This window comes from Balaenoptera borealis (genome assembly GCF_965194805.1).
Source record: "Balaenoptera borealis genome assembly, chromosome: 20".
Lineage (NCBI taxonomy): Eukaryota > Metazoa > Chordata > Mammalia > Artiodactyla > Balaenopteridae > Balaenoptera > Balaenoptera borealis.
Genome location: NC_138879.1, coordinates 46,129,289 through 46,148,057, shown reverse-complemented (window position 1 = coordinate 46,148,057; position 18,769 = coordinate 46,129,289). Strand labels below are relative to the sequence as shown.

General features: G+C 54.9%; 1 protein-coding gene across 9 annotated transcripts; it reads right to left on the bottom strand.

Annotated features, from left to right (window-relative positions):
- ANKRD13B (ankyrin repeat domain 13B) lies at positions 1–17,225 on the bottom strand. Of its 9 annotated transcripts, XM_082371855.1 has the most exons (15): positions 16,642–17,216; positions 6,654–6,789; positions 6,395–6,519; positions 6,262–6,307; positions 5,517–5,660; positions 5,238–5,427; positions 5,095–5,161; positions 3,936–4,017; positions 3,163–3,227; positions 2,814–2,944; positions 2,563–2,720; positions 2,286–2,438; positions 2,005–2,168; positions 1,850–1,926; positions 1–1,363 (listed from the first exon to the last, which is right to left on the bottom strand). In XM_082371855.1, the coding sequence occupies exons 1-15, from the start codon at positions 16,753–16,755 to the stop codon at positions 1,126–1,128; spliced, it is 1,890 nt and encodes a 629-aa protein (XP_082227981.1). In that variant the 5' UTR covers positions 16,756–17,216; the 3' UTR covers positions 1–1,125. The 9 variants fall into 9 exon arrangements, with proteins under 9 accessions (XP_082227981.1, XP_082227979.1, XP_082227974.1 ...); XM_082371853.1 differs by having other exon boundaries at positions 6,262–6,519; positions 16,642–17,219; XM_082371848.1 differs by having other exon boundaries at positions 2,005–2,438; positions 6,262–6,519; positions 16,642–17,222.
- Between the last annotated feature and the right edge of the window lie 1,544 nt (positions 17,226–18,769).

Below are 18,769 nucleotides of genomic sequence, written 5' to 3'. Positions count from 1 at the left end.
TTGGGTTTGAAGCCTCTTTTATTTGTGCCTCAGAATCAGTCTGGTGCCCCTGGCATCAGGGAAGAGGGTGAGAGGAACAGCTTCCCTTTGTTGTTTTCTTCCATCGCTTTCGTGTCCCTTCTGAGCCTCACTGGCTGAGCCAGGAAGGCCAGTCCGAGAGAACCCAGACAAGGGTGTGCAGTGGGCCCCTGCCCCTGGCGGGGTCTGTGCTTCTCTGGGTGGTGGGGTGGGGCAGGGGAGAGCCGGGGGTTAGCACCATTGGATGAAGGGTTTCGGAGTCAGCCCCTGGGTGGGGGGAAAGTAGGATGCACAACCACAGAGGGCTAGCAGCAGCTGGTGGGAAGGGATGGATGGTGGTGCCAGGGCCCTGGGCGACCCCTGTGTCCAGTCTGGTGTTTGCCCCACGCCCACTGTGCCCCCCCCATTCGCCAAGACACCACGAGGGAGCCAGGCCTTGCCCAGACCTGGGGCCACCTTGGGCACCCTCCCTGATCACAAAAACGTGCCTTGGGGATGGGGACTCCAACCTCTGGTCACCCAAAGAGAAGCTGGGACCACCCTGAGACCCGGGAGGGGTGTGGGGGCTGGGGGAGCCGGGCACCCCGCTAAGTGCACTTGACGCTGAAATGCCGGGGTGGGGGAGGAGCTGGGCCCTTGACGTGCTGGTTTGTGTCTAAGACGAAGCAGCCACACAGCACGTGGGGAGCTCAGCTGCCCCCCAGGGGTGAAGAGCGGAGATGCAAAGGCTTCACGGGCAGTGTCCTGGAGTGCGGTCAGTGAGCAGAAAGGAGGACTGGCCAGAAGGAGCAAGGGATGGGGATAGTGCTCCTCTAAGGACCGTCTCCCCCTCAAACGGCCTGGCTCCGCCCTTGGACCGGTCAGAGCCCAGGGGAGTGGGGTGGGGTCAGGATACAGCAAAGCAGGGGAGCCGGGCCGTGCCAGCTGCCTCCAGGAAGGTACCCCACGGCTGGGCCGAACCCCTCCCCATCTGGTGCCGGGTGCACCGCTACGCCCCCGAGGCGGCGGTTCGGGTCTCCAGACTCAGCTAGGCGAGCGCGCAGGACGGGCGACTCTCGCTCCGGGGCAGGTCCCGCGGGGAGTGGCCAAGGGGCCCGGCAGAGGGCGCTACTGCTCAGTCAGAGAGAGCCGCAGGATGCGCTCCAGCTCCTCCTCCTCCTGGCGCGCGCGCCGCCGCCGCTCCTCCTGCTCCTGCGCAGACAGCTCCATGGCCAGCCGCAGCTGCTCATCGTAGCTCCGGAACACGTGGCCGCCTTGGCCTGGGCGTGGGCTGGGCCGAGGGCTGGGGACCGACGCCAGGCCCGCGGGGGTTGTGGACTGGCGCTGCGGCGTGGGCGGAGCGCTCCTGGAGGCAGGTAAGATACGTCGAGGGCTCCGGGCATCTGCCCGTGTGCAGGGCGGAGACGGTGTGGAGGCCCCGAGACAGCGCAGGCCTCAACACCCTCCAGTGGAGGCGATGAGTCCCGCATCACCTCCCTGGCTCCCTCCCACCCGGTAGGAGCTGATTCCAGCTACTACGAAGCCCATCCTCCCAGTCTTCTAGAACCCCAGCCCCGACATTCTGTCTGGTGAGGGTCTGTGAAGGCTCTAAGGCCGCGTTTGGAGTACTGCTCACCCACCCCTGAGTCAGGAACGGGTGGTGGTGGTAGACGCCATCTTGAAACCAGTAGGGTCCCTGATGACGGTACCACGGTTCCTCTGGGCCAAGAGGGGTTGCTCATGCGGCAGTGTCCATACGCACCGTGACAGGGCCCTGGTGTTCTCTGTGCACGTGTATGGGAGGTGGGGGAATAGGCGTCTCCAAACCCTCTCAGGACGGGCGGGCACTGACCTGTCCTGTCGGCGACCCTCGTAGGACATGGGGTGAGTGCCCGGTTTGCTGTTCGTTAGCGCCTCCCAGATGGTGACCTGGGCGGAGGCGGGGGTGAGCCAGTTAGCTGTGGCGGCACCGCAGTCCAGTGGCCCCGTGCGGCCGCGGGGACGCACCTGGTCATACTCACTGCCCGCCTCAAGCAGGCTCTGCTGGATGGCGAACTGCAGCAGGTCGTCATCGTCGTCGCGGGTGGTGGCCTCTCGCTGGCCGCCCAGCACGCTGTAGCCGCGTGGGGCCTCGAACAACGTGGGGGAGATCTCGCAGCCGCGGCACGAGGCTGGGGGCGCCGGGCTGTGGGTCAGAGTGGACCAGACCTCCCCTCCCGGCCACTCCCGGGGAAGTACTTGGTGGGGAGGGGAAGTGAGGGCGGGCTCAGGGCAGGACAGGGTCTCACTCGTGGAACTGGAGCTGCTGACACTGGAGGAGTCACTGCCTGGGGAAGGGGTCTCGCTGCTGGGGCTGCCTCGCACCAACGGCACCGGCTCATCGCAGCCATTGAGGTTCCCGAAGGTGATGCGGGCATTGAGGATGTGGAAAATCGGGATTTCTGAGGATGCAGAAACCATCAGGCGCCACCACCCACTCCCTCACACCTTAGGTACCTACTCTTTACCTCCTCTAAGCCCCATCCTCCCAATAGCTGCTCAAAGGAAATGGGGGTGGAGCCTCACCAATCTTGACAGGGAATCCCGGAGGCAGGCGCAGGGTAATGAAATCCCGGAGCTTGGCGAAAAGTGCATTGCTGACGGCCATGAGGTCAATGATGGGGGCCACCTGCTCACACAGGGACAGGGGATGCTCCTCACACAGCCACAGTTTGGCCTTGAACCTGCGCCCCAGATCCCAAGGGGTGAGGGACATTGTAGAAGCCATGGCCTCCCAGCCCTGCCCACCCTTCCCCAGCACCACCATGGGGCCTCACTTCTGTGTCTTGGTGGTCAGTTCCATGGGTCGGCCCATGTCACGGTTGCCAAGCTCAAAGTTGGGATTGAAGTACTCTTCTGCGGTGATGGCAGTGGGGTTGGCTTGGCTCAGAGTCTGAGTGATCAGGGTCTGTACCACACAGGGAGGGGCTTATGAGCCCTTCTCAGTCCCTGAGGCCAGGCCAGCCACTTGGTATTACAAGCCCCGGATCTGTCCCCCCGCCATTGGAGCTGACAGGGCCTTGGGCATTGTGGAAAGAAAGGAAGTCCCCACAGGGTGCCTCCCAGACCTCCTCCTGATCCCCATCCACACCCTTCCACAGAGGGGTACCCCTCGCACACACTCACCCCATTTTGGGGGCCCCCATGCTGCTCAGCAATTCCCAGGAAGGACTGCAGAGGTGTCTTACAGCCTGCAAGAAATATGGCATTTCAGAGGACACTGCAGTCCTCAGAAGTGACAGCACCCAAGACCCAGGGAGGAGGCTGGTCCCTGGGGGGAGGGAGGATTGCTCACCCACACCACACACCCAGGCACCTTCACCTGAAGGTGACTGAGGACTCCAAGGGGCAGGGGCAGGACCACCATAAGCACAGCTGGAATAAAAGTAGGCCTGGGGCTCAGGAGAAACTTCCAAAAGTGTTTTGGGGTATGCATGTGTATGTTTTCCTTCAGGTGCTTCCATATTAACTTCATTTTGTTCTCTTGTGAGGTGGGAATTATGTCTATCCACTTCAGACAGACTAACTGGTGCCCAGAGAGTCAGTTGTAGTATCAGTGGGCACAGAGAATCAGTGGCAGGGCCCCTGTCCTTCTGCCTAGGGTATGTCCCACTAGACTAGAATGGCCAACAAACAGCGTACATGACATTCCCCCCTGCCCCCAAATCCAATGCAGATATTAGTAATCAGTTGAGCCCGTTGAGCCCAAATGTTGCCTTAGAATCTTAACAGCACTCTAGGCAACCACTACCAATCACTAGGATTTGGCACTTGAATTGAAACCTATTTGCCTGAATAAACTATCCTGGCTCTTGCTAGGATGTCAGAGGAAATACTGATGGAGGCTCTTGAGTGGGGCTGGTTCCTCCCCCCACCCCCATCCACCTCTGCCTCATTACCTTTGACCTTGCCCTTGTGCTGTTCTGAAAGATGCTCTGTCCGTGTCCGGGTGATGAGCTCCACATTGGATGCCCCATATACCTGGGGACAGATGAGGAAAGGACTCACAGACAGCTTTGGTACCCCTACCCTGCCCCTAAGGGCATTATGAACACTTCCTACAAGGAACGGTCAGGGGAGGGGGGTGCTGTCAGTTCCAATCTCCAGGCCTTTGGGCAAGTAATTATATGAAGTTATTCATTCAGTTCTCTTATTCATTCAACAAACATTTTTGTGAGGAGCCTTTATAAGCCAGGCACTGAGGCAGCCATCAGGGATACAGCGGTGAACAAGCATGGCCAGACATGATCCTTGCCCTCTTGAGGCTCACAATCAAGAAGACGATGGACAGTAATAACACAGTGTGATACATGCTCTAATGGGGAGAGCACAGGACTGTGGGAACAAAAAACAGAGGCCATAACCCAGCCTATGAACCAGGGAAGGCTTCCAGGAGGAAACAACAACGACACAGAAACTTGCATTGGTTAGACCCTTCACCACATGGCCCCACATGGGTGATATGGGGGTCCCAGAGTGACTGCTGGGGGTCCCCCACAACAGTCTTCTTAGGGGTAAAGTCCTGGCTTTGGAGTCAGCCAGCTGGGTCTGAAGGTTGGCTCTGGGCAACCTTGTACTGGCCACTTAGTCACTCCAAGCCCCTGCTTCCTCATCATAAAATGGGCCAGTACCCTACTTCATAGAGTTGTTGTAAAGATTAAATGGGAAACTGTGGAAAGGGCTCGATAAACATCTGTAAAATGGGAATAATAATAGCATCTACCCGAAAGGGTTGTCGTGAGGATTAAATGAGTGTGTGTGTGTGAGACATACACACATATATATATAGACGTGTGTGCATGTGTACATAGACACACATACATACATACAAGTACATACATTTAAAATGTCAGAACAGAGCCTTGAACATGAACATAATATTAGGTGCTCAATAAATGCTGGCCATTCTCGTCAGTTGCCTCTTAGTCTCATGACCTTCCCTCCACGCTGCATTGCCTCTGCACCTCCAAGGCTGAGAAAGCATGGTCAGGAAACCCCTGCCCAGCTCGCTGTAGGCAAGAGTGTGGTGGGTCTGGCACCCGGGAGCTATGACCTCACCTTGGCTTCATACCCATTCACCATCTCGGTCTTCTCGCTGCGCCAGCCCAGGATGCCGGTCTTGTTCCTAGGGAAGCAGAGTGGTCTAGGTGAGGGGGCGTCCACCAGGCTGGCTCCAGGCTTCCAATGTCATTCCCACTTACCTCTCAAAGGAGATGTTCTTGGTGTCGAGCTGCGTGGTGACGACGGGTGCGGTGAGCCGGCTCAGCACCTGCTCCTCGGTGGGCTGGGCAGCAGCCAGCAGTAGCTCACGGTCCTGCCCGGCCAGAGCCAGGGTCTCTGTGTACACCACCCGGCGGTCGTGGTCAATCTCCATGACCACGGCGCTCGTGTCTGCCAGCCGCAGAATAGCACAGGGGGTCAGGGGTCTCAGGGGGCTGTCCCCAGCCTCCCCACCCTGCCCCATCTCCCGCCTGCCTGACCTTGGCCCCTGAAGACAAAGCTGCGGTTCCCTCGCTGCCACGTCATGTGGTCAAAGCCCAGAAGTGTGGTGTCTACCCGAAGGTTCTGCCCACTCTTCCACACTTTGTAGGTGTCACTGGGGCAGATCTTGGACACCAGGGGCACTAGGTTGAAGAGAAGGTCAGAGGTGGCTTCAGTTTGTCTGGCCCACCACCCTCAGCCACCTCAGAGCATGGGGGTCAGGAGTGTGGCTGGGAAAGGGTAAGGGAACCGGTGGGAGAGCAGCCCCTGCTCCAGTTCCCCCCCACAAATGTAGACCACAGTCACTCAGAAATGAACAACCTGAGGCTGGGGACAGGCATGACTCAGCCACCACCAAGTCCCTAGTATCCACCATTTAATTCACTCACTCAACCTTTCATCTAGTCTTCCAACAAATATTTATTAAACACCTACTATGTGCCAGGCACTGGGGATACAACATTGAACAAGACGGGACCCCTGCCCTCTTGGAGCTCACCTTCTAGTAAGGGGTGACAGGTAACAAACAAATGAGCCAGTCATTACAAAGTGAAGGAAATAATAATGGAATCAATCGAGGCATGGTGGAAAGGCCTCAGGAAGAGGTAGCAATGAGCTGAGAGCTAAGAGGTGAGAAGGAGCCATGGGAGAGTGATGGGAAGAGTGCTCTAGGCAGGGAAGCAGCAAGTGCAGAAGCCCTGAGGTGGGAGAGTGCCCAGAGAGGCCCCCGTCAGCCCCTCTTACCCCAGCTAGTGAACTCCCATTTCATCTCCACGTAGAAGTCCTGGGCCTGGAGGATGAAGAGGAGAGTGGCTAAGCCTGTGCTAGAGATAGCGTTCAAAGACCGTGGTGGGGAGGCTGAGAGGCTGGCCCTCACCTTGCGCAGCTTCTCCAGGAGCACAGGGATGCCTGCCAGCCGCTTCACCACCCGCTGGTAGTCCCGGTACCGCAGCACCAGCTGCACCAGCTCCAGGTCCCGGGTACTCACAGCTTCCTGAAGCACTGGGGGTGGGGTGTGGGCAAGAGGCAATGTCACAGGGCAGGATCCTGCCTAGGGCTCCCTTCAGCCAATCAGAGGTGAGGATATGATGCCGGGAGACCCAGGCTGTGGGGTAGCGGTGAGTAGGGGTGCCCACCTGTCCAGCCGCTGCGATTCTCCCTGCCCACATCTGCGCCGTGTGCCAGGAGCACGCGGGCACACTCGAGGTGCCCCAGGGTGGTGGCCAAGTGCAGGGGAGTGCGCCCACGGGGATCCAGCTGCTCGATGTCCACCTGGAAGAGGTGAAGAGGTCGCCCTGGTCACTTCTGAGGTAGCCCATCTAAGCCTGACAGCCTCTAGGCAGGCAGCAACCACCTAGCTGTCCTGTCCTGCCCATCTCAGAAGGCAATGGAAAAAATAGACACAATGAGCTGGGGTCAGGTGAGGGGAAAGGGGCTTGCAGGAGAGGGCAGGAAGTAACTCTGAGAAAGGGAAGGACTTCCTTTCCTGTCCACCTAGGTGCCCTGACTGGGTTCACTCTTCCAAGGCCCAGTGGTCTGCCTGTGAAGAGTAAGCCTGGGGCCGAAGTGTGGTCTAGAAAGACTCTTGGCCAGGGAGGGCACCTGAGACAGGACCTATCCTAGGGGTCCAAGACCACACCTTCAGGAAGGGCCACCAATTTAGATCATTGACATTATCCCTGAGAGGTTTAGCAAACAGTTGCAGTAATACATTGATAAGAATGAAAGAATATGTTCATGGTACAACTTCAAACCCATGTCCTGTGCCTATGGGACACTATGTATTAACATTTTTTATAAATACTCTTATTATTTTGTGAATAACACGATTATATGACATGAGATTTTTGTTGCGTGATAAAAGCATATGTTTGTTAAACATAAATATTTAGATATATTTCAGGAGACTAGGACTTCTGCTTAAATATGTGAACTGACCACGTGTATGTAACTCCTTTTCTCCTCCCCAAACTTGATTAAAATGCCAGGAACAGGCTTCTACTCCAATATGATGCGATAACTGAAATTACCCTCCCAACAAACAAAGAAAACTATTGCTTCAAAATATATGAAATAATTGTTTTCAGACATTAGGCAACAATTAGTCCAGGACTGTGATCCCTGAAGTAAGAGAAACAAACAAGGTGGGCTCTATGATTGCCTAAGTTTCTACTTAGAGGAATATTCCAGACAGCAATTCAGGTAGGGGAATCCCCAGCAGAGCATGGTAGTCTTGCTGAGGAGTTAAGGAGACAGAGATAGGAGTTCAGGGAGGCTGAGGTAGCTAGAAGTTGCAGGGCAGAGTTCCAGGAAGAAGTGACCTATGTAAAAAAAAAAAAAAAAAAACTCCAGAAATCTGCATATAGTCCCCTTTGAGTCTTCGCTGAATACTAAACTTCACATGTGTAGAGTGAAACTCAACAAAACCAGGCAGAAAAGGAACAATAGGCTGGTAAATTCTCAGAGCTCACCCATGGCAGGGAGACATTCAAGCTCCAACCTGCTAGAGTAGAGAGTTCTTGTTGATTACCCAGGGTATTCAAGAGACCCAAGAAGGGTTATATCTTAGGAGTAGGAATCCTATCCCAAGAGAAAAGGCTCACCCAGACCTAATCTAATAAAGATTAAAAATAAGCTCAAAAGGATCAAACTGATTTGCAAGTAACTTAACTTAGGCTGCCAGAACAAAGTCTAACACTCTCTAAAGGAAGACAACAATATCCCGATGCTTAACATCACAACATTTACAATGTCCAACATCCAGTTAAAAATGACTAGACATGCATAGAAGTAGGAAAATATAAAACCCATAATCAGGAGAAAAATCATTTAATAGAAACATATTCAGAAACAATAAAGATGAATGGCTCAATATGCTCAAAAGTTTAAAGAAAAACAACATTCACAGGGAAAGAAATGGGAGATAAAAAGTACAATATCTGAAATGAAATTTTCACTGGATAGAATTAACAGTAGACTAGACACTACAGAATAAAAAGAAAATCAGTGAATTTAAAGATACAGCAACAGAACTGTACAAACTGAAGAACAGAAGAGAAAAAAAGTATCGAAAAACATTCAAACAGCCTCAGCAATCTGTGAGACACTATAAGGCATTCTAACATATGTATAATTGCAGTCCCACAGGATAGGATAAGGAAGTGGAAGAATAACACAAATTTAAAGAAATAGCCAAAAAATTTCCAAATTTGGTTTAAAAAAAACTACTGTAGTAAGTTGAATGGTGGTGCCCCCACAAAATATATGTCTACATCCTAACTGCCAGAACCTGTGAATGTGACCTTATTTGGAAAAAGGGTCTTTGCAGATATAATTAAGTTAAGGATCTTAAAATGAGATCGGCCTGAATTATCCAGGTAGGCCCTAAATCCGGTTTATAAAACACACACACAGAGAAGTTCCATGTGAAGATGCAGGCAGAGACTGAAGTTATGCAACCACAAGCCAAGGAATGCTTGGAGCCGCCAGAAGCTTGAAGAGACAAGGAAGGATTCTCCCCTAGAGACTTTGGAAGGAGTGGAGCTGATACCTTGAACCTGGACTTCTAAAATGATGAGAGAATAAATTTTTGTTGTTTTAACCCACCCAGTCTGTGGTAATTTGTTGCGGAAACTAATACAATGATAAATCCACAGAACCAAGGAACTCAATGAATACCAAGGAACTCAATGAATCCCAAGGAAGAAAAACACCAAAAAAACCTACGCCAAGGCCCATCATAATCAAATGCTGAAAACTAATGATAAAAAGAAAATCTTAAAAGCATTTTAAAAAAATTTTTATCGGAGTATAGTTGATTTACAGTGTTGTGGAAAGCATTTTGAGAATTGAGACACGCTATGTATGTAAGGACAAATATAGGAAATACTACATACTTTTCGTCAGTAACTATGCAAGCTAGAAGACAACAGAATGAAATCTTTGAAGTGCTGGGGAAAAAATTGTCAACCTAGAATCCTATATCCTGTGAAAAATATACTTCAAAAATGAAATGGGGGAATAAAGACTTTTATGGACAAACAAGAGCTAAGAGAATTTATCACCAGAAGACATGCAAGAAATGTTAAATGAAGTTATTCAAGTGGAAGGAAAATGATACCAGATGGAAACTTAGATCTATACAAAGGAATGAAGATTCCCTCAAAAGGTAAATGTGTGATGGACTTCCCTCGTGGCGCAGTGGTTAAGACTCTGCGCTCCCAATGCAGGGGGCCCAGCTTCGATCCCTGGTCAGGGAGCTAGATCCCACATGCATGCTGCAACTAAGAGTTCTCATGCTGCAACTAAGGAACCCGCCACCTGCCACAACTAAGACCCGGCACAACCACATTAAAAAAATAAAGAAAAGTAAATGTGTGAGTAAGTATAAGAATGCCAATAAAATATTTAAAACCCACAAGAAAGTGGCTGGGGCATCACAATTGACTTAAGGGAACAGAAGGTACTAGAACCCAAGCATTCACAGAGGGAAACCCCAGTGATTAGCAAGCTGGATTCCCCCCTTAGCACCCCTGACAGGTGCAGAACATGCAGGCAGTGGGAACAGCAGAGGTGGGAGAAAGGCTCAGGACTGAATACAGGGGGGTCTGGTTAAAATTCAGAACCCCCTCCCCAATCTTGTAAAGCTGGGAGATGCCCCCCTTCCTCTCCACAGGATGCCAGGGGTTTATTCTTTATAGAAATTGAGCTTCAGATGCACTGAACTCGGACATTGGTCTGAGGATGAGGTCATGGGACTGAAAACTGGTGAACAGTGAAAGCCCAGTCCCTTCCCTGCCTCAAGTCCTGAACCACTGGCAGCCAGACTGCACATAACACTGCCCCATCCTACCCCTAGCAGGAGACTGGAGAATTCCTTCTTGCAGAAACTAGAGGCACCACAGACCTCTGGGTACAGAAATTTGGGGATCCCAACAATAAGCAGGCCAGTCATCTTAGAGCAGCACCCGTTCGTTAATAAGCTCCACACCCCCATCCTTAAATATGCCCCAAGAGCCGAGGGTGAGTGGACACTTGAGGAAAGCTGCCAACATGAAAGATACCAAAACATGCAAATAGATGCTAAAAACCCAGAGGAAACAACTGTCAATGCAGGAAACAGATGAAAAAAAAATTTGGCCGGGGGGGACAGTAATTTACACCCTGAGAAAAATATGAAAAGGAAATTGAATTCATGAAACAAAATGGGACATTCTGACCTGTGACTTCTTTCCCTTGCTTTCTTTATGCCAGCCATACCTGGACAGCTTCACCTGCCCCAGTTCTCCCATCACAGTAAACAGCACCTCAGTTCACTCCCTTTCCAGGTAAGAAACATTGGGACTGTTTTTATCTCTTCTTTTTCTCTCACCTTCCATATCTAATCCATCAGTAAAATTTGACCTTACAGGCTCTACCTTCAAAATAGATCCAAAGTCATCTTAGTTTTCACCACCTTCAGGCTACCCTCCTGGTCGTGGCCACCCCATCTGTCACCTAATTCCGCCCACTCTTCTCTTGGTTCCTTAGGTCTATTCTTCACAGGGCCCATCATAGGTGCTGTCATCCTGTGAAATATTCCTCAGGTCCTGACGCCCCTTAGCTCAAAATCTCTCCATGGCTTCCCATCCAGTTGAGAAAAGAATCCTGGACGTCTCTTTGAACTCACATGCTCTCCCATCTCTCCAAGCTCCACTCCTGCATATCAGCCTTCTCCGGAACCATCTTCTCCTGGGTACCAGTAGCCACAAAGCTGCTTCTCTCACTTCATTCAGGCCACTGCTCAAATGTCACCTCCTTAGAAAGGCTGGTCCTGACAACCCATCTCAAATGTCAGTTGCTATTTATCTATCTGTTGTCCCTTATCCTGCTCTAGTTCTCTCCCAACATTAAATTGCTTATTTATTTTTTCATTGTCTCCCTCTCCTAGACTGTTAAGCCCCACAAAGGGACCGTCTGTCTTGTTCAGTGCTACATCCCCAGTCTCTGGACAGCATCTGGCACATAACTGGTGCTTAATAAATATTTATTAAACAAATGCATAGATGACTTTTTAAGGGACATGGGGAAGGAAGGCAAGGCAGTGAAGTGTAAAATTGATTAACCAGTAAATACTTGTAGAGGTATATTGCTTATAATTATGGAGGCAAATAACCAGAACAGCCTAAAGAGTTCAAAGTGGTTGCCTCTGAGAGGAGTGGGGAAGTAGTGAGGACTGCTACCTTCTAGCAACAGTTAAATATTTTAAACATGAGTGGGAACTCCTTTGTCAAAAATGAAACATTTAAAATAATTCAGATTATTTATATAATTTTTATAACCCTTGTTGGCATTTCTTCATTTTTAAATATACTGGGAGCCTCAAAAAAAACCCAAAACTGTGCCTGGCCCCTGTGAGCGGCCCCCCTGCTGCTCCTCTACATGAGCTCCCCAGAGGGGAGGGGAGCCTCTTACGGGTTGAGCTGGGCCCCTCAGGGTCTGACCTGGGTGGGGTCCTGAGTCCTGGGGTGGGAGTGATGCAGGATCCATAGACCCTGAGCTGGCTGGGTCATGGGGGGTGTCAGGAGGAGGCCTTCCCATGGGGCCGCAGCCCAGCCACCCACGCCTCCCACCGGCCCCGCCCCAGATGCTGCTGCTGCTAACAAGGCCCCAGGGAGCCAGCAGGGCCCGGTCCCCGGGCTCCAGATGCCGCCTGCCTCCTTCCCCCTCAGGTGCCTCCGCTCCAGGCTCCACAGAGAGGCTGGCACCGCCTGCCAGGCAGGGGTGCCCTCCCTACCCCCACTCCACAGGAGCTCTCCCGACAGCCCTCCCCAGGGTCCCCAAGGCACCGCTGTCTTCCAGGGCCAACATCAGCCCTGCATACTGTCAGCCGAGCCCCAACGAAGTTCCCCCTCACCCGTCCAAAGCTGGGCCTGCAGGGGAAGAGGCACCTTGCCGGGGGCCCAGGTGGGAGAATTCATTAATTTCCTCGGCAAAGGCCTGCTGCTATTTAATTGCTGGAATGGAAAGGTTTCCAATGAAACCCAATAGCCAGCCCTCCCCACCAAGAGAACGGAAACTCTGCACCCCAGCTGGCCTCAGCTGGAGCCAAAAGCAGGGGTCTTTTGAGCTTAGGAGCTGGGGCTCCCTGGGCAGAGTCTCCCTGCTTCCACTCAGGCACCTGCCTGCACACACACACACACACACACACACACACACACACACACACACTCGTACAGGTACCATAAGGACACACACTCTTACTCCTGCATCCACACTCATTGTACATGTGCACCCCTAAGTGTACAAGCACATGTGTGCCCAGCTGCCCTCCGGCCTGCAGGCCTCTACTCATGTAACACATGTATTTGCCAGCACATTTGCACATGCACACTCCTTGAACCCACATGCACTAGCAGGGTATTTTTCAAAGTTGTTTAGCATTAGCAGAGTCCTTTTGTTAGGTGAAATCTTATAAGAACATACCAGATGTATAGACTAAACACAGGTGCTGGAGAAGTAAGGTGAGGGGCCCAGAGCCTGGGGCCCCTTGCCTCCTCAGCCTGCGTCTCCTTTCCTTGCCCCGCTCCATCCCCCAGCCCCAGGGAAGACAGCCAGAGTCTGGTATGGCCACTGCTCCTCTGCTCTCCCACCAGGCAGGCCTGAGCTCACTCAATGGGGGGAGGGAGGCAAGATGCTTCCCCAAGTGGAGTTGGGCCAGTGGGGGTGGCACCTGCTGACTCCCCCTCCACCCACCCCCTCCGCCCACCCCTCCATCCACCCCTCCACCCTGCCCCCTCCGCCCACCCCTCCGCCCACCTCTCCACCCACCCCCGCCACCCGCCCGTCCACCTAAGCCCTCCACCCACCCCCCTCTATCCTGCCCCACACAGCCCCTCCCCCTCATCCCAGACACATTGATTTTTGGTTTCTAGGGTCTGTGGCTCCCTCTCCTGAGCTTCCCAACTCATCAGCTGTGGTGACAGCCCATACCCAGGACTGCCTACTTTGCGAGGAGAAGGGATCACAGGTGCTCCTGGACACAACAGGTACTTTGGGTGAGGCAGCCTCTGTCTGAGTATCCAGGGGCCCCACCATCCCATCTCACCTGCCTCTAGGTCAGAAGGATGAACCGGGGAAAGCAGGAAGGAGGACCATGGTGGAGGCAGCCGCCGGAAGAAAAAATGTTTCTCTAGGACCACAGTCCAGCCCCCTCCAGAGTGCCTGTTGCCTGGGAAGAATCCTGCTCTCCTTGGCCCTCCCACAGGGAGCTATTCAGTCTAACTTCCACCTCCCACCCCCAGGGAACACCAGGGACGCGTGACTCCAGAACCAAGGCCATGCCCGGCTGTCTGGACCTCAGGCCTCGTGCCGGCCAAGGGGGAACTGGCACATCCCCTACCCTACAACCCCCTGCCCCCTCCCAACCTGGTAGAGCAGGTGTGTGGCAGGAAGCAGGGCACCCAGCAACCATTGTATTGCTGGGTATTGGCTAGGGGTGATCATGGACCCTTCCCTTCACCAAAAAACACCCGCTGAGCACCTCCCATCTCCCCACCACTCCCTGCTTCCAGACCCCATGAACCTGCTCAGAAGCCTGCCGTGCCATCCCCCTCCTCCTTGGCCAGCATTGCCAAGCCTGCCCACGGGAGGGCTTCTGCAGGGCTTTCTTGGAGTGAAGAAGAGGCAGCTATGACAAGTGAAGACCAGGGAAACCGAGCTGCTGTGTGTTTGAGGAAAACCCAGCTGTTTTCTGTGACAGTGGGTGCCAGAAGGACCAGAGATCAGGGACCCCCAGATGAGCTGCCTGGGGTCTATAGTGTTTCATTATGATGTTAAGTGGCTGCCCCCAGACCCATCACCTGCAGGAAATGGCTGGGGTGGGCGTCCTCAGTTCTCCCTGGGAGTCTGAGGCCCTGGGGACTGAGCAGTGCACATCTGGATGCAAGCATCACCCTGGGTCAGTCCTGGAGTCGAAATACAGCCAGGGGGCTCTCCCACCCAGACTGACTGGCATTCCCCTTCTTGGCACCCCTGATTCCTTTAGGGTTGAAGAAGGGTTTAATCTCAACCAATGCCCTATATTCCCCCTGGCCTGGATCAGGGCAGGCAGTATCCGTTTCAGGAAGACAAAAACTCACCAGGGTGAGGGGATGAGTGGGTGGGGATGGGGTGAACCTGGTCCCTGGTTTCTGTGGCAGCCTGAGGGGAGCAAAGAGGAACACACTCAGTGGTCCAAACCACCCCTACCTGCAGCGGGTTCCAGTGCTCCCCATCCAGCCTCACCCCAGGAAGATGACTGCTGACCTGAGGACTGTCAATCAGACAGGGCTGGGTGAAAAAGCCTTTTCTTCTAAGGCATTCTGCCTCTCTCCAATCTCTGCAAGAAAAGGACCACCCACCCCTTGGGCAAGGGAGTGTGATTGAGGTGTTCTGGACATTCAACCACTAGCCTTCTGCCTAACAATTCTTTGACCAACCATCAACCATCCCATTGGGAAGTTCCTCTAAGATCATACTTAAATCCCTCCAGCTGTAACCTCTATCAGAGGCTTGTCTTCTCTTGCCCTCAAGGGGAGGAAAGCAGAGAAGAGCCAGAAGAGGCTGGACTGTTTTAGCACCCTGCACATCACACTGTACTTCCCTGTTCACACTTGCTTCACCAGAACGGGGTTTCCTGGAGGGCATGGGCTGTGCCTGGTTTGTTCATCTTTGTCCCGCAGGATCCACCACTCTGACCTTGCTTCCTTTACCAGTGGCTGCAAACCACTTCCTTTATGATGGATAAACAGAGATGTGGTCTGAGGAGCAACCTGGAGCATCCTTGTGGAAGCAGAGGTAGAATGGAAGTGGACACCCCGACCAGAGATGGAGGCTCAGGTCACCCCAACACTTCCTGGGACTGCTATGCAGAGCTGGGTGCTGCACTGGTCCGAGGGCTCAGTGGTGGAATTCAGAGACACACTCTGACCCTCACTTCGCTCACCATCTGGGGATGTCCTGCTCTCCACCTCATTCTTCCCTTGGAAGCAGACAGCTCCTCAAACTGAACTTCCTGTGACTCAGGAAGTGGCCCTCAAAAGGCATATTCCCAAAGGGGCAACGCCTTAGCAAACCACTCCCAGCCCATGGCCCCAGGATCTCAGATCTAGGCCAAGTCTGCAGGCCTCAACTGGAGACAAACCAGGGCAGGCTGGGCCCAGCTCTCGCTCCTGCCTCCCCAACCTGGAGGGTTAGTCGTCCGTGCCACGTGTGCCTACCTACGCCTGAAGGCCAAGGGCAGAGTTGGGAACTACCTGTGACCTGTGCCTGCCTGCCTGTCTGCCTTGGTCCTAAAGAACGGCCAGGAGACCCCATCCCTTACCTTATCTTCTTGGAGGCCACCGCCCAGCCAAAGCTGGCTGACCCACCCATTCTCAATGACTAGAGGAACCTGGTAGCCTGCTCTGTGTGCAAAACCTCAAATCCTGCCAGGGGCCAAAGGGCCCCTCGCTTCCTCAGCGCCTAGAAGCCAGGCCCCAGCACCAGAGGGCAGGAGAGCGCCTTTCAGCACCTGGACAAGGCCCTTCAGGGCTAAACCCAAGAGGGTCTCCCTCTTTACTCCCCATTCCTGAGCCGGGTCTGAGGGATCCAGGGGCTCTGCCCAGTCTGAGCAAACAGATAAGCGCTCATCGTGAGGGTAGAGGGCACTGGGTGGGGCTGGAATGTCTGGGAGTGTCACAGCCTCTTTGATCCTTGACCCGTGACCCCCTCCCTACGCAGGCCTTGCCCACCTCCGCACACTCACGCGGGAGGTGTTGCTGCCGAGCTGAGTGGGGCGGACTCTCCTACCGCGTGGAACACAGATGGAGCCGGCAGCCCCTCCCCGCAGCCCTCACTGCCCCGGCGGAGGAGGGGCACGGCGTCCCCTACCCCAATCTGGGAGGGTCCGGAGCACGTGTGGGCCGCCAGTCCGGGCCGGAGGGAAGCGGGCGGGGGCCGCTCCCATCACCCTCTCCGGGTCAACAGCACAAAAGCGGCGGCTGCGAACAAAGAAGCGCTGCAAACTCGCCAGGGGGGCGGGACAGCCCGCGCCGCGCCCCCTCCCCAAGCCGGGCGGGCGTGCCCGGCCATGGGGTCCTCGCGGCGCCCCGACGGCGCTCTTACCTGGCCGGCGCGGACCTCCTTCTCCAGCTCGCGGTGGCGGTTGTGCCACACGAGGTAGTGCAGCGGGTACTTGCCCTCGGGCCCCTTCCTGGCGGAGGCGTTGGCGGGGATCATCGCCCGCTCCTCATGCCGGGGCCGCGGCGCCCGGCCCGGGAGGAGGGACCGCGCCAGAGCCAGGGCCCGGAGCCGCGGGGCGGGGGGCCAGCGCTGCCTGCTCGCAGGGCTGCGGCTCGGGCATGTGCTAGCGGCGCCGGCGGGCGGGGGTGGCGCGCCCGGAACGGTGCGGGCGGCGCGGGCCGCGGGCGTCCTCGCGAGGCGGCGGGCGGCGCGGAAAGGCCCCCACCCGCCCGGAGAGGGCGCGGGCACTCGGCGGCGCGGCGCGGACTCGCGCCTCGCCTCCCACACCCCCGCGTACAAAGACGCTGCTCGGCCGAGGGGGCAGGCGCCCGCAGCAGGCGCGGGGGCGCACGGGGCGAGGGCCCCAGGGACGCCGCCGCCGCAGGGACGCGCGCCCGCAGCTGCATAGCCCGGCCCTCAGCCCGAGCGGTCGGCTAGGGATGCAGGGATGCGGGGGAGAGAGGAGGGGGACGTGGGTGTCCTGGGCAGTGCTTGTTATAACTCGGCCCCGCGGCATCATGGGGCTTGTAGTCCGCCTCGTGGAACTGGGGGTGGCGAGTGGCCGGAGAGGGTCCCGCAGTGGCCCCCTGATTCATTGAGAGAGTGGGGAGGGAGTCAGGCCTGGCTGGAACGGAGGCAGTGTCCTGACGCCAGTTGGACTGGGGCGCACCGCCACCCGCTGGCATTTTGCCTTTTGCTGGGGAAGGAGGGGGTTACAGGCCTTGCTCAAGCCTTAGGGGTCGCGGGAAGGTGTGGCCTTCAGGATTGAGTTTGGGTCCTAGTGGAACGTGAGCAGGATCCAGATTCCAAGAAGAGTGACTGATGGGAGGAATCCTGAGAAAGGTGCGGGGCGTTAGTGCCAAGGGTCACTGGAGCAACCAGGAATCTGGCACCTGAAATACTGCGTAGGAGTCTTCCCTGCCTTCTTTTAAAATTAAACTCCATCTTCCACATTTGACGTTAGAAAGAGAATGTCTATTAAGGCTGGGAGAGCAGACCCCTCCCGCCATACGCTGTCCTCTGCAAGGACCAGAGTGAGGCTGGGCAGAGACAGCAGCAGGTGGCAGCTCCCCACCTCCACCCCATGTGGTACCCTCTGGAGAGGAAGTGACTGATTCCAGAGACTAACTCCTTCCTGAATAACCCCAGGGCAGAGAGGTCTTTCCAGAAGGGTGCCTGCAGATGCCGCGATAAAAGTGGAATTGCCCTCTGGGGCAGCCTATTGCAAGGGCTGGTAGGACCTGGAGTGGATAGGGACTGGGGTGTCTGAGAGAACCTGAGTGAATTCCTCCTTACTATCTGCCTGACCTTAAGCAGATTGCTTAAATTTTCTGGCTTCTCGGACCACTCACCTCTAAAATGTGACACTAAATACTACCTCCTCGGGTGAGCTAAGGATAGTGACTGCCCTGGAAATGGCGCATCCCTCCCCCAACCAGGCGGACTGGGACAGGTGGGGGGACCAGGCACAGTGCCTTCTTGACCCCACCTTATAACAAGACAGGAATAAGGGATTCCATACCAGCCCTACTTAGAACAATCCAGGAAGCATTTTTGTGGGAGGTGCTAGCAAAAGCTTGCAAACTCTCCGAGCCTCTCTCAGGTTTCTTTGTGTGGTCTTCTGTCCTACCTCCTCCACACCCTGCAGTGCCAGGCCCCGGCGGGAAAGGATGAGGGAGGAGTGGACCGCCTCGCCCCTTTCTCTAGGCTGGGAGGATCCAGCTGGCGTCTCCCGCAGCCGGAGACCGCTGCCCACCTCCACCACGAGGGGTCAGCAGAGTGTCGTGGCTGCTGCCAGAGTTGGGGAGGGGGCTGGAGCGGGGAAGGGACGGCTAGGAGTGGCCGGGAGAATGCCTGTACATTTCCTCATTAAATTGTTTTTAGAGTCTTTTTGCGATTCCTCTTTAACTGTCCTGCTTCCTGAGGTGGCGAAGTCTCCAAAGGGAAATTCTGAAACCCTTTTATCCCTAACCCCAGGCCCAGAAGCTCGTCTGTGGCGGGGCTGGGGGCT